Here is a 19,290-nt window from a genome sequence, read left to right as displayed (position 1 = left end):
GCTAAAAGCAGCTACCGAAAGCAATATGCCAGAAATCAGTTGGCTTTTACAAAGGGGATTCATTAGGTTTCAAGCTTACAGTTTTAGGGCTGTGGAAATGTTCAAATCAAGGCATCATCAGGCAATGTGTTCTCTCTGAAGACTGGCTGCTGGTGATCCTGGACTCCTCTCTCACATCGCAAGGCACATGGCTGCATCTGGTGGGGTTCTTCCTCCTCTTTCAGGCTTCCTTGCCTTGAGCTTCCTGATTCATGACTTTCTGCTTCAGTGTTTTGTTGATTTCAGCTTCCAGGGCTTTCTCTCAGCTTCGGGCGTTTCTCTCTGTTGTCTCTTGGTATTCAAGCCCATTAATAAAGGACTCCAGTAGGAAGGATTAAGATATGGCCGGGGTCACATCATACCAAAGTAATCTAACTGAAAGGCCGATTTACAATAGGTTCACACCCACAGGAATGGATTAGCTCTAAGGACTAGTGATGGTTAGGCTAATGTGTCAACTCAGCCAGGTAATTGTGCCCAGTTGATTGGTCAAACAAGCACTGGGCCAATTGTAATTCAAGGTCATTCTTGGATATTGGTCATCAGTGAGTTCACTGCATAGATGGCTGATTACATCTACATGAATCAGGGAGATTGCAGTCAGCAGTGAGTGATGCTTTAGCCAATCAGTTGAATGCCTCAAAAGGGGAAGTGATTTCAGCATTCAGAGAGAATTTTCCAGCTCATCTTTGGACAGTCAACATCTCCTGGAAACTCATCAAGGACCTTCATTGCACTTTCATCAGAACCCCTGGTTTGCAGCCTGCCTGTGGAACCTGGATTTCTGCATCCCCTTGGTCATGTGAGAGACTCTTATAAATTCTCATACTATTGACAGATATCTCCTGTTGATTCTGTTCCCCTAGAAAACCCTGACTAATACAGCTTGGTACCAGGAGTGGTTCTTGAGGAACAGTCTTAAACATGGGATGTCTGAAGTGGTTCTGGGAGTTTTGCAATTGGCTTTCTACTCTATTGGATGTAAGTATACTAATGACTCCCTTTCCAATAATGAAGAGGCCACTAACAGTCACAGTGTGAGTTGGCAATAAAGATAAGCAAAATATCATCACTAGATTCCCCTACTTTTCCATGATTATAAGAAGCAAGAATCTGGGTGACAATGTTTTCAACACCTTAACAGAGTTTTGTGGAATCAAAAGGTGTGATGTTGGCTAGCTCCTTCTAGATACAGTTACAAAAGAAAGAGATGCGCTAAAGATTTCAAATTTGCAATTTAAACAGTGCATGAATGATGTGAAAATTCCTCTGTCTGCTCTGAAAGAAAATCTTGTCTCCGTAGCCGCAGGCTTGAGATATCTGAGAACCAAACTCAGATTCTCATTGTATGAGTAGCGAAGTTACAAAGGAAACTAGAATCTCAATCCTGTAGAATTTCTGCAGTTAAAATGAAGTCATTGATTAGAAAGGGGTGGAAACCAGAGGATTGAGATGGAGACATTTGGGATAATGAAAATATTGGTGGGGACATTGGAACTCTAAATTCTGTTGAGACTTTACCAGATAAACCTGCGAGGGCCTGCCTATGGAGACCACACCTTGTGAACCTTGTATCACCCAGTCTCTGGTCTGCCCCAGGGAGTCTGGACCTCCTCCCAGCCCTGAGGAAGGTACAGCCAAACTCCAGTATGCACTGCTCAGCCTCCAGGCTTCCCTAGGGAATCTGGACCTCCTCCCAGCCCCCCAACCCCAGGCAAGTACCAGCCAAACTCCAGCGTGCAATGCCCTGAGGTCAGTAGCTCGCAAGACATTTCTAATCCTTCTCCTTACCCACCCATACCATCCCTCCTGTCTCTGAGACCTCTTACCAGATTAAAATCACAAGTCCCCAAAGGTGAAATACAACGTGGAACCCATGAGGAATAATGATATACACTGAAAGAAATGCATGAGTTTTCTAATTTATATAGACAGGAATCAGGGGAATATGTTTGGGAATGAATACTAAGGGTATGGGATAATAGTGGAAGAAATATAAAGTTGGACCAGGCTGAATTTATTGATATGGGCCCACTAAGAAGAAATTCTGGGTTCTTGAGGGGTTAGAAAAGGCTCTAACAGTTTGTTCAGGTGGCTGACTGAAACATGGACCAAAAGATGGCCTAGCATGTCTGAGGATGAGATGCCCAATTTACTCTGGTATACAGTAGATGAGGGAATTGAAAGGCTAAGAGAAATTGGAATGCTAGAATGGATTTACCATTTGAGACCTGCCCATCTACTCCAGGAATGTCCAGAGGACATACCTTTAACCAGGACTGTAAGGAATAAACTTGTAAGACTGTAAGAGTAAGGCCATATTGGGAAAATAAGAATAAAACTACATTAGAAAATAGAAATTGCAAGTGACTTCAAATAAATAACTTAGAGCTGCTCGTAAAAAAAGTGTAAGTAATTTAAGGCTGCACTCAAAAAAAGTACCAATAAATAACTTAGGGCTTAGGGCTGCTCACAAAAAAAAAGCTTTAAAAAAAAAAATAGATACGCTATCTTCAGCTAACCGCAGTGTTCTGCTTCTGTGCCTGCTTGCTTGCTAACACCCCCACTCTCCCCCCGCTTCCTAAAGGACTATAAAAACACCTCTCCCCTGAGACTCGGGACTGTTCTCTCCTCTGAGTAAAATAAGGTAGTCGCCGTGTGACTAATAAAACTCTCAATTAAAACTCTATTCAAAGTCTGAATCTAATCAATATCACTGGTCTATAACAAGACTAACTCCATCTTCCCTGAAGAGCTCTGTGGTTGCTCTTCTCTGTAGTCCAGATATTACTGTAGGGAGGGTTGTAATGAAATAAGAATCCTTAAACATTATGGGGATTATCAGCTCTCAGTCTGGTAAAAGTCAAGCAGTAAAATCGCCAAAAACAAGGTGGGCATGGCTACTGCAATAAAAGGCAGATTTAAAGCAGCACACAGAATAGTCTAAGTCACATAGAGTTATGGCATTGGCTAATATATCATGGGGTATATGTAGAAGTGAAATAGATGGGCAGTCTACTAAATTTCTTCTGGATCTGTATAAACAGAAGAATTCTAGGTCAAGTGAACAAAACCCTAACTCAAGTTACAGACACAGAGAATCAGGGCTCCTTACTCAAGTCCCAAATTTGACATAGTTTACAGGCCCAGAGCCCCTTGAATAAGAAGGCCAGGTTCCCTTAGGGAAGGATCCTGTTACATTGCCAAAAATTATACTGTTAATCTTCTTCCCATCTTTCCCCAAGGAGACCTATGGCCTTTTACCAGAGTAAGTGTGCTTTGGGGAAAAGGAAATGATCAGACATTTCAGGGATTATTAGACACTGGCTCATCAGAAGTGATATAATTCCAGGAGACCCAAAATGTCACTATGGTCCACCAGACAGGGTAGGGGCTTATGGAGGTCAGGTGATCGATGGAGTTTTAGCTCAGGTCTGTCTCACAATGAGTCCCCATTCTGTTGTTATTTCCCCAGACCCATTCTGTTGTTATTTCCCCAGTTCCGGAATGCGTAATTGGAATAGACATACTTGGTAACTGGCAAAAACCCCGCTTTGGATCCCTGAATTGTGTAGTGAGGGCTGTTATGGTTGGTAAGGCCAAGTGGAAGCCACAAGAACTACCCCTACCTAGCAAAATAGTAAACCAAAAACAGTACCAGATTCCTGGAGGGATTGCAGAGATTAGTACCACAATCAAGGATTTGAAGGATGCAAGGGTGGTGATTCCCACCACATCCTCACTCAACTCTCCTATTTGGTTTGTGCAGAAAACAGATGGACCTTGAAGGATGACAGTAGATTATTGTAAACTTAACCAGGTGGTTAAACTCCAATTGCAGCTGCTATCCCAATGTGGTATTGATGTAGCCTGTGCATAAATTCAAAATTGTTTCCAAGTGTACCTGGTCCCCAAAATGGCCAAATAAGTAATATAGGCCCTACAGTCTTTGAATGTTCAGAAAGGATGTGAGATTGAATGTGTATTTAGGGTTGCCTCCAGACGGAATGTGGAAGATAGGCTAATCCAAGCTGGCTTGGATGTGGAGAATATGTAACTCACCTGGAGGAAATAACCTATCTGATACTAAGATCAAACACTGAAGAACCTAACCAAAGGTCTGTTTGCATACCATCACTGTTAGTCTCCCTAATCCTATATCCTCTGTATAAAAGGGTCTGGGAAAGGCTATTCGGGGCTCGGTTTTTATTAGGACAAGAGTCCGCTGAGCCCGGCCGGTCGAAATAAACCAACTTCCTTCTCGGTACTCTCGTGTCCTGGCCTTTGATACTGCACACACGCGCACACCCGATTTCTCTACAACAGTATCACTGCTTGAGCAAATCAACATATTCACTGGTACCTGGTATGCAGCTGTTGATCTGTCAAACAATCTATTCTCAATTGCCATTAATAAGGACTACCAGAAACAGTTTGCTTTCAGCTGGCAAGGCCAGCAATATACCTTCACTGTCCTGCCTCAGGAGTATATCGACTCTCAAGCACTATGTCATAATATTGTCTGCAGGGACCTTGATCATGTCTCCCTCCCATAAGACATTGATAATATCATGTTGATAGGACCTAGTGAGCAAGAAGGAGCAAAGACTCTAGACTTATTGGTAAGGCATTTGTGTGAAAGAGGATGGGAGATAAATCCAGCAAAAATACAGGGGCCTTTCACCTCAGTGAAATTTCTAGGTGTCCAGTGGTGTGGGGCATGTCAAGATATCCCTTCTAAAGTGAAGGATAAACTGTTGCTTCTGGTCCCTTCTACAACCAAAAAAGAGGCACCACTCTTAGTTGATTTCTTTGGATTTTGGAGACAACACATTCCTCATTTGGATGTACTACTCTAGCCCATTTACTGAATGACCATTAAAGCTACTAGTTTTGATTGGGAACTTGGACAAGGGGAGGCTCTGCAACAGGCCCAAGCTGCTCTGCAAGCTGCACTACCACTTGGACCATATGGTCCAGCAGATCCAATTGTGCTGGAAGTGTCAGTGACAAATAGAGATGATGTTAGGAGACTCTGACAGGCTTCTATAGGAGGATCACAGTGCAGACCCTTAAGATTTTGGAGCAAAGCCCTGCCATCCTCTGCAGATAACTACTCCCCTTTTGAGAAAGAGCTTATGACCTGCTCCTGGGCCTTAGTAGAGACTAAATGCTCAACCATGTGCCATCAAGTTACCATGAGATCTGCATTGCTTATCATGAGCTGGGTATTGTCTGACTCACCAAACCGTGAAGTTGGGCATGCAGAACAGCACTCCATAATAAAGTGGAAGTGGTATATAAGAGATAGGGCTCTAGTGGGTTCTGAGATAGGACTCTAGTGGGTTCTGAAGTGGTATATATGAGATAGGACTCAGATAAGTTGCATGAGGAAGTAGCCCAAATGCCTATGGTCACCACCCCTGCCATGTTACCTTCTTTTTCCCAACCCACAGCTTTGGCCTCTTGGGGAGTCCCTTACAATCAATTGAGGAAGAGAAAACTCGGACTTGGTTTACATATGGTTCTGCATAATATGCAGGTACCATCCAAAAGTGGACAGCTGCAGTATTGCAGCCCTTTTCTGGGACATCCCTAAAGGATAGTGGTGAGGGGAGATCCTACCAGTGGGCAGAACTTTGAGCAGTACACCTGGTTGTTCATTTTGCTTGGAGGAAGAAATGGCCAGAGGTGCGTTTGTACATTGATTCATGGGCTGTTGCCAATGGTTCAGCTGGAAGGTCAGGGAATTGGAAGGAACATGATTGGAGAATTGGTGACAAAGCAGTCTGGGGAAAAGGTATGTAGACAGACCTTTTTGAGTGGGCAAAAAACCATGAAAATATTTGTATCCCATGTGAATCCTCACCAGAGGGTGACTTCAGCAGAGGAAGATTTTAATAATCAAGTGGATAAGATGACCCACTCTGTAGCTAATGCTCAGCTTCTTTCCTCAGCCATTCCTGTCATTGCCCAATAGACTCATGAACAAAATGTCCATGGAGGTAGGGATGCAGGTTATGCATGGGGTCAGCAACATGTACTTCCCCTCACCAAGGCTGACTTGGCTACAGCCAGCAGTAGAGACCCACACTCGGTCCCTGATATGGCCCCATTCCTCAAGGTGACCAGCTTGCTATCTGGTGACCACTTCCACAATGGAAGGGACAGTGATTTATTTTAACTGGAATAAACACATACTCCAGATATGGGTTTGCATTTCCTGCATGCAATGCTTTTTACAAAACTACCATCTATGGATTTATTGAATGTGCTATCTACTGCCAAAGCATTCCACACAGCATTGCTTCTGATCAAGGAACTCATTTCATAGAAAATGATGTGCAGAAATGGGCACATGCCCATGGAATTCACTGGTCTTACCGTGTTACCCATAGCCCTGAAGCAGCTGGAGTGATAGAATTGTATAATGGCCTTTTGAAGACTCAATTGTGGTGCCAACTAGGTGGCAATACCTTGCATGGCTGGGGTAATGATCTTCAGGAGACTCTGTATGCTCTAAACAGTGTCCACTCTATGGTGCTGCTTCTTCCATAACCAGGAATCAAGGGGTGGAAATGGGAGTGGCACCACTCACTATTACCCCTAGTGATCTGCTAGGAAAATTTTTGCTTCCTGTCCCTGCAACCTTAAACTCTGCCAGGCTACAGGTTTTAGTCCCAAAAGAAGGAGCACTACCACCAAGGAACACATCAATGATTCCATTGAACTGGAAGTTAAAATGCTAACTGGCCACTTTGGGCCCCTCCTACCTCTGAATCAACAGGCAAAGAAAAGGAATTATTGTTCTGCCTGGGATGACTGATATTGACTATCAAGGGGAAATAGGACTGCATCTACATAATGAAGGTAAAGAAGAGTTTGCCTGGAATACAGGAGATCCTCTAGGGTGTCTCCTAGTACTGCCACGTCCTATGATTAAAGTCAATGGAAAATTGCAACAACCCAATCCAAACAGGACTAACAATGGCCCAGAATCTTCAGGAATGAAAGTTTGGGTCACCCCACCAGGCAAAGAATTACGGCCAGCTGAAGTGCTTGCTGAGGGTAACAGGAACATGGAATGTGTAGTGGAAGAAGGTAGTGACAAATATGAACTTTGACTACGTGACCAGTTACAGAAATGAGCACTGTAATAGTCATGAATCTTTCTTCTGTTTTGCTATAAGTATGATTATATATGTACACAAATTTCTTTGTTTTCTTCCCCAACCTTTTCCCCTACCATATGGCAAGTTGTATTAGTTTCACATCATAATATTTAAGGATGTCAAGTTTAAGAGTGAATATTATGCAAGGACTCGCACCCTATTCTGTAGGGGATTAATGTTTCCAGTTGTATGCAGGATAGTTGAACATTATTGAACATATGTTGTTGCATATATATATGCATGTCTGTTATTATTTTTCCTTAGAGATTAAATATGGTTTAAAGTAATTATATGGCTGCTAAGTTGACAAGGGGTGGACTCCGGTGGTTAGGCTAATGTGTTAACTTGGCCAGGTAATTGTGCCCAGTTGATTGGTCAAACAAGTACTGGGATAATTATAATACAAGGACATTTATGGACTTTAGTCACAGGTGAATTTACTGCATAGATAGTTGATTACATCTACATCAATCAGGGAGATTGCCATCAGCAACGAGTGATTCTTTATCCAAATCAGTTGAATGCCTTAAAAAGGGAAGTGATTTCAGCTTTCAGAGAATTTCCCAGCTCTTCTTTGGATAGCCAACATCTCCTGGAAACTCATCAAGAATCTTCATTGGGCTTTCATCAGAGCTCCTGGTTTGCAGCCTGCCTGCAGAACCTGGACTTGTGCATTCCCACAGTCACATGAGAGACTCATAAAATCTCATGTTATTGACAGATATCTCCTGTTGATTCTGTTTCCCTAGAGATCCCTTACTAATACAGAATCTCTTCTTTTTCTGAGATCCATAAAAGCCTCAAACTACTACAGAGACATAATTATTCTTTTGTTCAGAGATTCTCTCAAGATGTTAGTATAACATTGGATTTCATAACCTGTTCATTCCTTTACCTTCAGCTATTGTTTCAACTCTCCATTTTTCATTTATCTTTTCCCCAAATTTTCCATCTTTGGAAGGAACCTTAGGATTCAGCTGCTGGGCTTGTCCAGAGCCAACAGAAATACTAGTTTAACAGGTGCCTTCTCCTCAGTCCACTCCCATTCATAAAGAGTAGAATTACACAGACACAGAATTTGACCACTACACAATACAGTAGCATTCACTGTCAGCTCTATTTTTGCTAGATGGGGTGAAGTCACAATCCCCTCATCAGCCACCTAGGAAATTTAATATGAAGATTTAAAAGTCTTGTTACAGATTCTTTCTTAGGAATCATCCTTGCTTCCAGCACTTGCAATAGCAGCCCTGGTCATGGGACTACTGCAACAGCTAGAATAAGGAAGGATGAGGTGATATGGGAAAAAAAGAAAAAAATTGAGGTGGTGTGGGGAAGAAATGTTTAGTTATACCAGCATCTGTCCCCACTTCTCTTCCCCTGATCCACCAGAAAAGTGGAGGAGTCTATCTAGTGGCTACTGGTATCAACCCAACTTGCCAGCTATGTGCAGAACTTACCCCCAGGGGAATCTGCCCTATAACCATTTGCCCTCTCTGTCTCTTAGGTAGGTAGACAGAACAGTTCTTAGGGCCATTTTATGTCTCACAAGGTGCAAGAGGAATATTACTAGACTAGGGCCATTTCTGCATTGCTGCAATCCCCTCAATGTCCACTCATTTCATGAATGCAGTTGACCACCTCAAGTGTGCATACCAGATGCCCACTTGCAGGTTCCAACAACCTTCCAGTCCTGGGAAGGTGTTCTTTGATGGGTATCAATGAATCTTACTTTAGTGCTTCTTCTAATTCCCATACTGATTTCCATAGGGCATGTCCAAAATGGGCATTCCTTTAATAGGTCAGTTTTCCTTTGCTCTTCTGCCTGACCAGATGGCCAGGCATTGGTCACCAACCATGACTCAGTAAAAACTCAAAGATACAGGCAAATAACCTGCAACTCAGCCCACTGAGCCAATTGGTTTGTACTTTCTTCAATCAATCTTTCCATCTGCCAGTCTGAAAGCCACAGCCTTCCAAATAGGATGCTGTCTGGTCACCTTGGAACTGTCAGCCATAAACCAAGAAGTTTTTCATTGGTCAGTCAAGAATTGTTCACAGGGCACCACCCAAATGTCGATAGGGTCTGGTAACTCCTCAGGTGGTTGCAAAGTTGGTCCTAGGCGGAAAGAGTCTCCTTGTTTATGAGTACCTCCTTTGCATTCCCCCAGTAGCAAGTTCCTGTATAAAACATTTCATTTTACTATGGAACTCTTCCGGGCATTGACCTTCCTAGTAGAGCATTTCTCCAGCATCATCCAAGATATTATGGATATTTCTGATTTCAAGATGATCTTATGTCCTTCAGTCAGAGACATTCTCAAAGTCCAATATCCAGTGGGTATCTGTCTCTCATATGTAAATTCTGAGGTCCAAAGTCCCAAAAGTCAGCACTGGGAGGTGCTCACATGTTCTTGCCATATGCTTCAGTCTATGCTCTACGCAGTGTTATTGTACAGAGAATTTTCCATACCAGCAGTCCAGTTTCTAATTCTATGCTGTTTGAAACCTGTGTGGGCTCAGGCAATCTTACTGGTTCCCGTTTAGCCTTTCTGATGAATATTGGCTCAAGGATGGATTTACATGCCTTCTGTTTTATAATACAAAGTAGGGGAACATTCCACAGTCAGACACAATATCCATCCCCATAATACACTGAAGTAAGGGAGACGCTACCATTCTACATAAAGTCTGTTCAAACATTCCAGTTGTTCCCTTATTCTCATCAACCATTACATTTCTATATTTTCCCAGTCTAATTGTAGCTTCCATTAGGACTTTACCAGCAGGTATTAGCTTAACAATACTTGGTAGGGGAAGTGTTCCCTAGTCAGATATAATATCCAATCCTGTAAAAACTTCGGGTAAAGGAGAGACAACCATTTCACATAAAACCTGTTCAAACAGACCAATTTTCATAATCCCTGCAACCACTGAAGTCCCATTTCCTCCCAATCTAACTATAGCCTGTTGGGGCTTCACCAGCAGGTTTTGAAATACAGTGCATTGACTTTCGTATCAAGGAGTCTAAGAGATTTCCTTTACCCCCTGACCATTTTACCCTCTCATGTGCATATGGCCTTGGGTCTCTAGCTGGGAGTTGGGTCAAGGGGCCCTGGTCTCTCAATCAGTCATCTTGATTGACCTGTGCAACCACTCTCCCAGGCAATTCCTAGTCTGGGTTTCTCATTATCTTTTCCTACAGTCTTTAAAAATTCCTCAGGATTGGAGTAAATAGAGCAGACACGTTCAGGGGTCTTTAATGATGGACCAGCAGGGGCTCCCATTAGTCCTCTCACCTACAGTAGTGCTGCAATGAGACCTTTGTTTCAACCTCATCAATGCCCATTTTATTCATCCAATTCATAAAAAACACCTCAAGATTTCCACCCTGTTGGGTCCAGTCCCTTAAATCTTCCCTTTCCCTATTTTCTTGCAAAATATTCTTATTAGCATCTTTAAGACCCAGACAGGGAAGCTGAGTTAGCACATTTGTTAAGGATTCTCAGACTGTTGCTCCATTTTGCAGCAATGAGGTCACATGGACTGTCCACGGCAAAGAGGCCTTCTGAATTAGAGCATTTACTATGGCTGACTAAGGGGTGTAATCAGTGGATGTCTATCTCCATCATTGTAAAGCCAATTCAGCATGGCTTGCATATGAAGCCTATCAGCTGCTTCATCTGGGAAGTTCCTCTAGGCATTTATAGGAGGAACAGGACAATCTCCACTCTCAGGGTAAACAAATTTTACAGTGGCTTTTATCCAGTCCACCTGGTTTCTTGTTTCTTTGGGAAGAACCTGCTGTGGCAGTTTGAAATTATAACTCCCCAAAAGAGAAATGTTATGTTTGTAAACAAATCTATTCCTGTGGGTGTGGTACCCTTTGATTGCATTCAATTCAGCTGAGAGGCCTTTGATTAGATTACTTGGTAAGATTGGTTTAGGGCTATTGACTGGACTACACCTGTGAGGCCTGACTCAGGTTGAGTTTCTGCCCTCTTGCTGGATCTGATATAAATAGACACACATTCAGACAGAATGGAGCTGGCATATTTGATTCTGCCATGTGAGAGAAAAGACTCATTTTGCCCAAAGCTGAGCTGCAAGGACAGAAGCCCTAAAAGACAAGCCCTATGCCAGGAGAGAGAGGACTACAGGATTTATTAAGCACAAAGCCCCAAGAGGTTGGGCCCACAGTGCAGCTGAAGACAAGACGGTGAGCTCAGAGGGGAAAGCTGAAACCTCACAGAGATGGGTAGTCATCTTGTTTCACCATGTGCTACAACACTGGGATCAATTTAGTAGCTGACTTTGGTGACAAAGCATCTCTGCTGATGCCTTGATTTGGACATTTTATGGCCTTGGAACAGTAAGCTTTTACCCCAAATAAATCCTCACTATAAATGCCGACAGATTACTGGTACTTCGCATCAGCACCCCTTTGGCAAACTAAAACACCTGCTTTGGGTCTGGATCATGGATCTGATTGTTCTTAGTGAACTGTGGGTCCTGCATCAACCCAAACATGGCCTTCTACTCTGCAGCTTTCAAAACTAAAGATATTGTCCCTATGTTAGTCACTTTCACAATCCATTTTAGTAAAAGTTCTTCAGGAAGTAGAAGATGCCCATCCATACAATTCCTAGTTTCCTGGTTTTGTCCTTCTTCCATCTGGACTACCTTCTTGGTGACCAAAGTTCAAAAAGGCACTGGCACTTCTTCATAATTTTCTCTTTGGAGTTGGTCCTGAGGCTGGTGATCATAACTCAGATAGGCTGAAACCTGAATTCAGCCCAGCTTCAGGATCTGCCTCAGCACCTCCTTTTACTCTCATTTCAAGTATTACAGATAACAACCAAAGAATTTTATGTTTTGCTTTTTTTCTTATTACTTTGTTTCTTTACATATCCAGTGAGCCAACTCCTTGGGAGTTTTATAAATTCCATTGGTAACTTTTACCCAGTTGCTTGCACATCTGCCACTACATATCAGGGATACCTAGATAGCCATCCAGGAATCAAAGTTTCCTCATCTTCTGCCCTTTCATCCTTTCGCTTCCCAAACAAAGTTTCAGTGAGTCAGGGTCATTCCAGTGAATCCCACTTCTCTGACACCAGTTGTGTAGGTTATCAAAAAAACCTCTATCAACTTACACAGCTTCTGATACCAACTCCAAACACTGTAGTAACTCAACTCAATTCTGACTACCCAGAATTAGGCCAGACCCCACAAGTTAAGGGAATACTCTATAAGATTGTCCTTCAGGCACTGGTATGAGTTTGGGGACCTAGGCCTCCCATACTCCTAACTGGCTACAAATTTGGGGTTCCCACCATTCCCTCAGGTTCGATAATTTGCTAGGACTAAGAGAACTGAGAGCTATACTTAAGATTATAGTTTTATTATAAATAAAAATACAAAGAAACAGTCAAAAGAAGTGATCCATAGAGTGAGGTCTGGGAGAGTGTCAAATGCAGACTTCATGTGGAGTCAAAAGACATTATCCTTCCGGCATGGCAGCAATGCTTCTTCTCTATCATGGAAGCTCTTATGAGCTTTGAGTGACCTGAACGTCCTATGGGGTATCATTACATAGACATGATTGATAGAATGTGGTTGAACTCAATCTGTAGCCCTCTCCCCTCCCCCAACCCTTTAATCACATGGTTGGTCTTTCTGATGGGGCCAGCCCCACCCTAAGATTGCAGTGGTGGTTGGCCAGCTCCCTGGCTTCTCATCAGCAAAGGAACTATCAAGTATGGACCTGGGCCCAACATGAAAAACAAGACACCCCATATCACAGGAAATTCCAAAGATTCAGAGGTTGCTTTCCTAAGAAGCCAAGTTTTTCATTACACTGCATTGTTTTATACGGATTTAAGTTCTGGGTTACTTTGTAACAGCCTCATTGTGCTGGTCATGGCCCTAGGCCCTTAGAAGACCCTAACTTTTATATATGTTTCTGTGTTCTATCTGGCTTGCCTGAATTATGCATTAATGGTTTTTTTTTTTTTAATTTTTGTTTCCATTTACACAATCTTACATTTCCCCCTTTAATCACATTCAGATACATATTTCAAACATTCACAATGTTGTGCTCCTCCTGTTTTTTTTTTTAAAGACTTATTTATTTATTCATTTATTTATTTCCTCCCCCTACCCCCGTGACTTGTTTTTGCTGTCTGTTCTGTCCGTTCGCAGCATATTTTTTTTTTCTGTGTCTGCTTGTCTCCCTTTGTTGCATCATCTTGCTACGTCAGCTTTCTGCACGTGGGCCAGTTTGCCTTCACAAGGAGGCCCTGGGAAGCAAACCCAGGGTCCCCCTTATGGTAGATGGGAACCCAACTGATTGAGCCACAGCTGCTTCCCTTAATGGTCTGTTAAAGCTACTTTTACCTTTTAGTAAGACTAGGGATTCTATCACATTGTTTTAACTCATCTAACACATAACTTCCCCATAGCTCACATAGATTTGATAATACCATTTCTCTCACAAGTCTAACACATCTTCCTCAACAAAGTAAATGTGTTTTCTTTTCTTGTTTGAAAACGGTTCGTCTAAGGGGGTTATCCACAAAGTTGATGCTTGTTTGGCAAATGCTGCCAACCCTCACCTCTTTTGCAGTCAGAAATGACTGGGCCCAGGTCTTGTTACAAGCTTCAGCTATTCTGAATCATTTTGGTGCTCTGATATTCAGATGGCCCTGAATTCTACAATCCTATAGTTAAAGAGGTAAGAGTTTGATAAAAGCAAAAATACTTCAAACACATTAAATGGTTGATATAATTCTCTTCAAGGAAAGAAGGCATTTCCTTCAAAGGCTGTCAGCTGCCACATCAAGGGAAAAATTAAAAGAAAAAGGCAAGGATTTAATGGGCATCTCTAATAATTTAATCATTTGAAACTGCAATATGCAAACTAACTTCAGAATGCAGATGTTCACCTACAGAAACTCAGTATACCCTGGAAATGCAATACACAGCTGTTCAACATCAACAAATTCAAGAGTTCAAACTAAGTAAAGTATTTGCAAACATTTCTGTCAAAGTTTAATATTATATTTTGATTAAACTGAAGAATACTTCATATGGTCTAGGTAAGTATATTTAGTTTTCAGTGTATACATTTTAAACAAGAAAGGCAAGACACAGTAAATTTTTATTCTGCATGGTTAATGTACAAAATATCCCAACTTCCCTTGAGAAATAATATCATATCTCAAACAAATGTTTTTTTAAGAACCCTGAATATTAAAACATTACATGACAATATATAAATGGATTGAATAGAAATTAACAAAAACATAAATTTTCAATATTCTAATAATATTTCACAACATTGAAAATATGAAAAAAAAATTTTGGATTTACTCATAAACTTAAAATTCTTCTGGTTGGTCTCCACTGAAGGGTCTTAGAGGTGAAAAGGCAATCAGGTTACCACCAAAGGAAATGTGTCTGCCATGTTCTTGGTGTTTTCTTTCCACATGAGTAAATGGATTACTGCAGTTTAGGCCTGGCTAGAGTAAGAAAAATCATTAAAGTAATCATTAAGAATTTCACCAGCTAATTGCTAGTTATCAGTGGATTTATTAAGACACATAAATAACATTTTTTTCTATACAAAAATAAAATATAACACGCAGGACCAATGGACTCACTAATAACAATGAATGTGCTACTTCGCGACAAATCTAATTTTAAATACCTACCTTTTTTTTTTAGTTGAAAAGGTATATTAGGAATACATGCCTAAAAAGATGTGATTAGTAATATATAAATGGAGTTAAGCAGCATATGGAGCTTGAATAAAATAGAGGCCATATCCTAAGCCACTTATGTAGATTCTGCAATCCTTGATCCACATTAATAGCATTTAATAGGTATTTTTAAAAGTGTGATCCTGTTGGGGCCCTTTCCACCCCCACCCCCACCCCAAGCCCTATTTCAGGTTCAAATGATGCTACTAGACAAGTAATAATGTAGGCCTAAAAATAGACAAATGGGTCTAGATAAAGGTATGCCAAAAATATCTAAATGTTAATAATTATGGAAGTGGGGAAGAAATCACAGGACAAAATTATAAGGGTAAAAGATTTATCAAAGAGATAATATAAAATTTATAAATGTAACTGTGAAGTACTTTTAATCTTATTACTAATATATCAAAAACAGAATATTATAATTTGTTAATTTTCAGGTTTACTTATAATAGCATATATCAGAACTGATCATTGAATTAAGATCTGGCATTAGGATTAAATTGGGTTTATATAAACGGGCCTTAAACTGAAGTCTCTAGATCTCAGCCTTTGATTAGGAAAGCGAAGACTAAACAAAGAACAGTGTGTGGGTCATAGTAACCCACTTCATTCTGCCCTTGAATCACAGGACAGCCCAAAAGCTTGACTACAAAGAAGGCAGTTTGGAAAGATAATGAAAGCCAAGATAAACAGGTCCTTAAAGAATTACAGTAAAAATAGCTTAAGGAAACCGTATTTGCCTGAATTCATGAGATTAACATGGGAAAGGTGAGAACTTTTCCAGGAAGGCTTCACAGAAGGACTAATGTCTGAACTAGATTTAGAGGTTAGAGGTCTCCAAAAGTAAAGGCTGTAGAAAGCTTCCAAATAAAACAGCAGGACATGAATACAGTAATCTAAAAGATTTAGAATAAGAATCCTTGATAATTGAAGGTAGGATAGACATTATCTCCCCAAATGTATGTATAAGGCATACAATCTTATATTTTTCTTGCACACTTAGAAATATCTAGCATAATCCAAACCACATATTAGATTCAAGCATTCAACTTGTCATAACAAATTTGATAGATAATTCATATAGGGAAATGAATCTTTGGATTAATGCTAAATCATACTATATTTTTAAGTATAAAAACATGGGCATCTTTTTTTCACATTTAGAAAAATGAATAATGAATGGATTTTAAAGTAAGTAAAATAATGACAAGATGCAAATTTTAAAGCTTGCAAACTGAAAAGTGAGTAATATTTGAACAAACCTAGAATATAAAGGAACTTGTCAAATCATGTTGGAAACTTACTGAATCAAGAAGCTGGCATTCAATAGTGAGACTTTTATCATTGCTTAGTACTGAAAAAGAAAAAAAATTAACTTTTAAAAGATATTTTTCACTATAAAGGATTGTTAAAAATAGACAAACTCTTGAAAGATGAAAAGTTCCACATATCAAAAAAGACAAAGGCCTTTATACAAATGACACTGTGTATCATTTTAAGTTATAACATTTAAAAAAATGAAATGTAATTAAATTTCTCAGTAACTTTTAACTCTAATCTCAGTATTAAAAGAGTCTTCTATAAACTAATTTCATGTTTATAACATCAGTGATACCTAAAAAATGCTGGTTGAAGAATGTGGTTAGAGAACATTAAATAGCCCAAATTATGGTGTTTTATTTTGCCTTAAGCCCTAGAAAGGCCAGCACCAGAAAGCAGCAGATTAAAATTGTAGGTGAGATTACCACACATTACATTATAACAAAAATACAAGTGCTATTTCCTATTGCAGAACCATTATAACAAAATAGATAAAAACAGGCATTATGGAAGAAAAATAGGGCACTTTAAAGGTAAGTTTGAGGATATATGTTGAGAAAGAGGAGGACCGAAAGAATTTTAGGGAATTTTTCTAATTCTAAGTCTTGGCAAACAGTAAATGATCCCAAATAGTTAGGTCTAATGTAAAATGGTCCTTCCATCCAACTTGGATTAGTTTTTGATTTCTATTAGGTATCTCTCAAGGGGTTTGGGGTGGAGAGTAGGTTGCTACAACACAAACTAATTCTTGTAAGATATTTACTGTGGATATCCAATTTTTCAATCTTGATCCTTAGAAACTGATACTCAGAAGTATTTAGAATAATCTATACCTTTGCCTAATTTATTAAATAAAGCCTCATTTAAAATATATTAAGAAGGTCTCACCTGACTGATGTAAATAAGTTTTAGTTTCTTCTTCCTGTGAAATGTTATTTTGTAATGGTATAATTTTTTCAGGGCTATACATCAAAACATCCTGCATTATAACTGAAGAATTCAGTTCCATTCCCTCTACGACATCTGAAATTTCTTCTTTCTTATTTGTATCCTAGAAGTAAACAATAGTATTACATTTAATTACCAAAAATTGGGACAAATAGAAAAAGTCCTATTCTATAAAAACAAGAAAAACGAAGGATGACGTTCTGAATACAGACTAAAGAACATTGTTAATCGTACTATCTTACTTCCTAAGTAGTTAGTTCAGGTAATATTATGGAAATATTATGATTTTAAAGAAAGTTTTTCAGCAGTTAAAGGGCCAGATAGTAAATATTTTAAGCTTTGAGAGCCATAGGGTCTCTGTTATACTATTCACTTCTCACGTTGTATCACAAAGGCAGCCAGAGATAATATATACATGAATGAGCAAGAAGACTGTTCTAACAAAATTTTATTTACAAAAATAGGGGCCACAGTTTGCTGACCTCTGCTCTTAGTTCATTGGGTCCTTTCCTTTTGATGTGAGGTAAGGAATATAAGATGGCATTATGATTTCAAATGAGCCAAAGCCCTTTGTAACAAGAACTACCATTGTGTATGACAGATTTAGATCTTCAATGGAAAGGCTGGGGGTTATTTATGGACTTACTATAGGCATAGCTCGTTTTGTTGTGCTTGTTTTATTATATTTTACAGATATTGTATTTTTACAAATTGGAGGTTTGTTGGCAAACCTGTATTGAGCAAGTCTATTGGCGCAATTTTTCCAACAGTATTTACACTTCATGTCTGTCACATTTTAACTAAGGTATTACATTGTTTTTTTTAGACATAATGCTATTGCAAATTTAATAGACTACAGTATAGTATAAAAGTAATTTTACGTGTACTGGGAAACCAAAAAATTCATGTGACTAACTTTATTACAATATTTGCTTTATCACAGTGGTCTGGAACTGAACCTGCAATATCACCCAGGTATGTCATATCTATGTATATAATAATATAGGATAATATACTGGTTATCTACTGCACTGGAATGGGACTTACATGGTTTACTTCAATTAAATCTTGAAATCCAGGACACTGGGCATCTTCTACCATGCTAATCCTTAAAAAAAAAAAAAAAAAATCAGCATTACAGTCAAATAACATTGCTATCTTTGGCTTATATTTTGAGTCTATTCTTTAAGGAGGGAATAAGCTTAGGGAATGGGTCAAAGATGGAGCCTGGTCCCAAATCAGGCCTGATCTAAAATGACTAGTTTTGGACTCTAGCTATCGAAGGATGCCTTACAACTAAATGCATTCTTCTCCTGAAAGCTTATGAACCTGTTACAATATTGGTCAGTCATGTTAATATGGACCCATCAGCAAAACTATGAATCTAAAGAAAGGTCAGGACAAAGGTGACTTCTGAGAGTGTGGAAGCAACAACTCAATTATGTTGCGAATAACTGGAGTTGGTTACATTTATTTGCAAATTATAGCACAATATAGTCTAATCTTGAGTTTCTTAACTTGTATTTACTGGAAACATCTGTCTCAACTTCTAAGTTCATATACATATATATCTACATATACACACATAAATATACACACACACACACAATTTCTCTAGCTTTCTTTCAGCTTCATTTTGCCTAAATTATATCTTGTCTAGGCTCCAGACTATAATCACCTACTAAAACTATCGTCTTTCCTATCATATTTCCAGTGCATTTATTATCCAAGGACAGGGCCTATATAGGGAATTTTGAAGTATTTGTGTAGAAAGAATGCAGGCAGTATCCAGGTTTACCAATTATAAACTGAATTTGGGCAAGTTACTAACTTAAAACCTCAGTTTTCTCACTTGAAAAATGGGGATTTAGTACCTATCCCACAGGGTTGTTGTGAGGATTAAATTGTTTATACATGTTAAGGACCTAGACATGTCAAGGACCTATGTCTAGTCCATAATAGTTTTGCAGTACACATTGACTCCTCCTCCTCTAAGTTCCACCATCATTCAAGACCTCATTCTTAAGGTACTCTCTATAATGCAG

General features: G+C 39.6%; 1 protein-coding gene across 2 annotated transcripts in view; it reads right to left on the bottom strand.

Annotated features, from left to right (window-relative positions):
- Positions 1 to 14,083: 14,083 nt before the first annotated feature.
- DLGAP5 (DLG associated protein 5) overlaps positions 14,084 to 19,290 on the bottom strand; it is a 47,297-nt gene continuing 42,090 nt past the window's right edge. Inside the window, exons 16-19 of one of the 2 annotated variants that reach the window (XM_004485193.4) lie at positions 18,293 to 18,353; positions 17,186 to 17,348; positions 16,282 to 16,331; positions 14,084 to 14,734 (exon numbers count right to left, since the gene is read on the bottom strand). In XM_004485193.4, the coding sequence (XP_004485250.2) occupies positions 14,594 to 14,734; positions 16,282 to 16,331; positions 17,186 to 17,348; positions 18,293 to 18,353 (415 nt within the window). In that variant the 3' untranslated portion in view covers positions 14,084 to 14,593. The remainder of the gene's footprint in view (positions 14,735 to 16,281; positions 16,332 to 17,185; positions 17,349 to 18,292; positions 18,354 to 19,290) is intronic. The other variant, XM_058293402.1, reaches the window with a different exon arrangement.

The sequence above is a fragment of the Dasypus novemcinctus genome, chromosome 3 (genome assembly GCF_030445035.2).
Source record: "Dasypus novemcinctus isolate mDasNov1 chromosome 3, mDasNov1.1.hap2, whole genome shotgun sequence".
NCBI lineage: Eukaryota > Metazoa > Chordata > Mammalia > Cingulata > Dasypodidae > Dasypus > Dasypus novemcinctus.
This window is presented reverse-complemented; position numbering and strand designations above follow the sequence as displayed.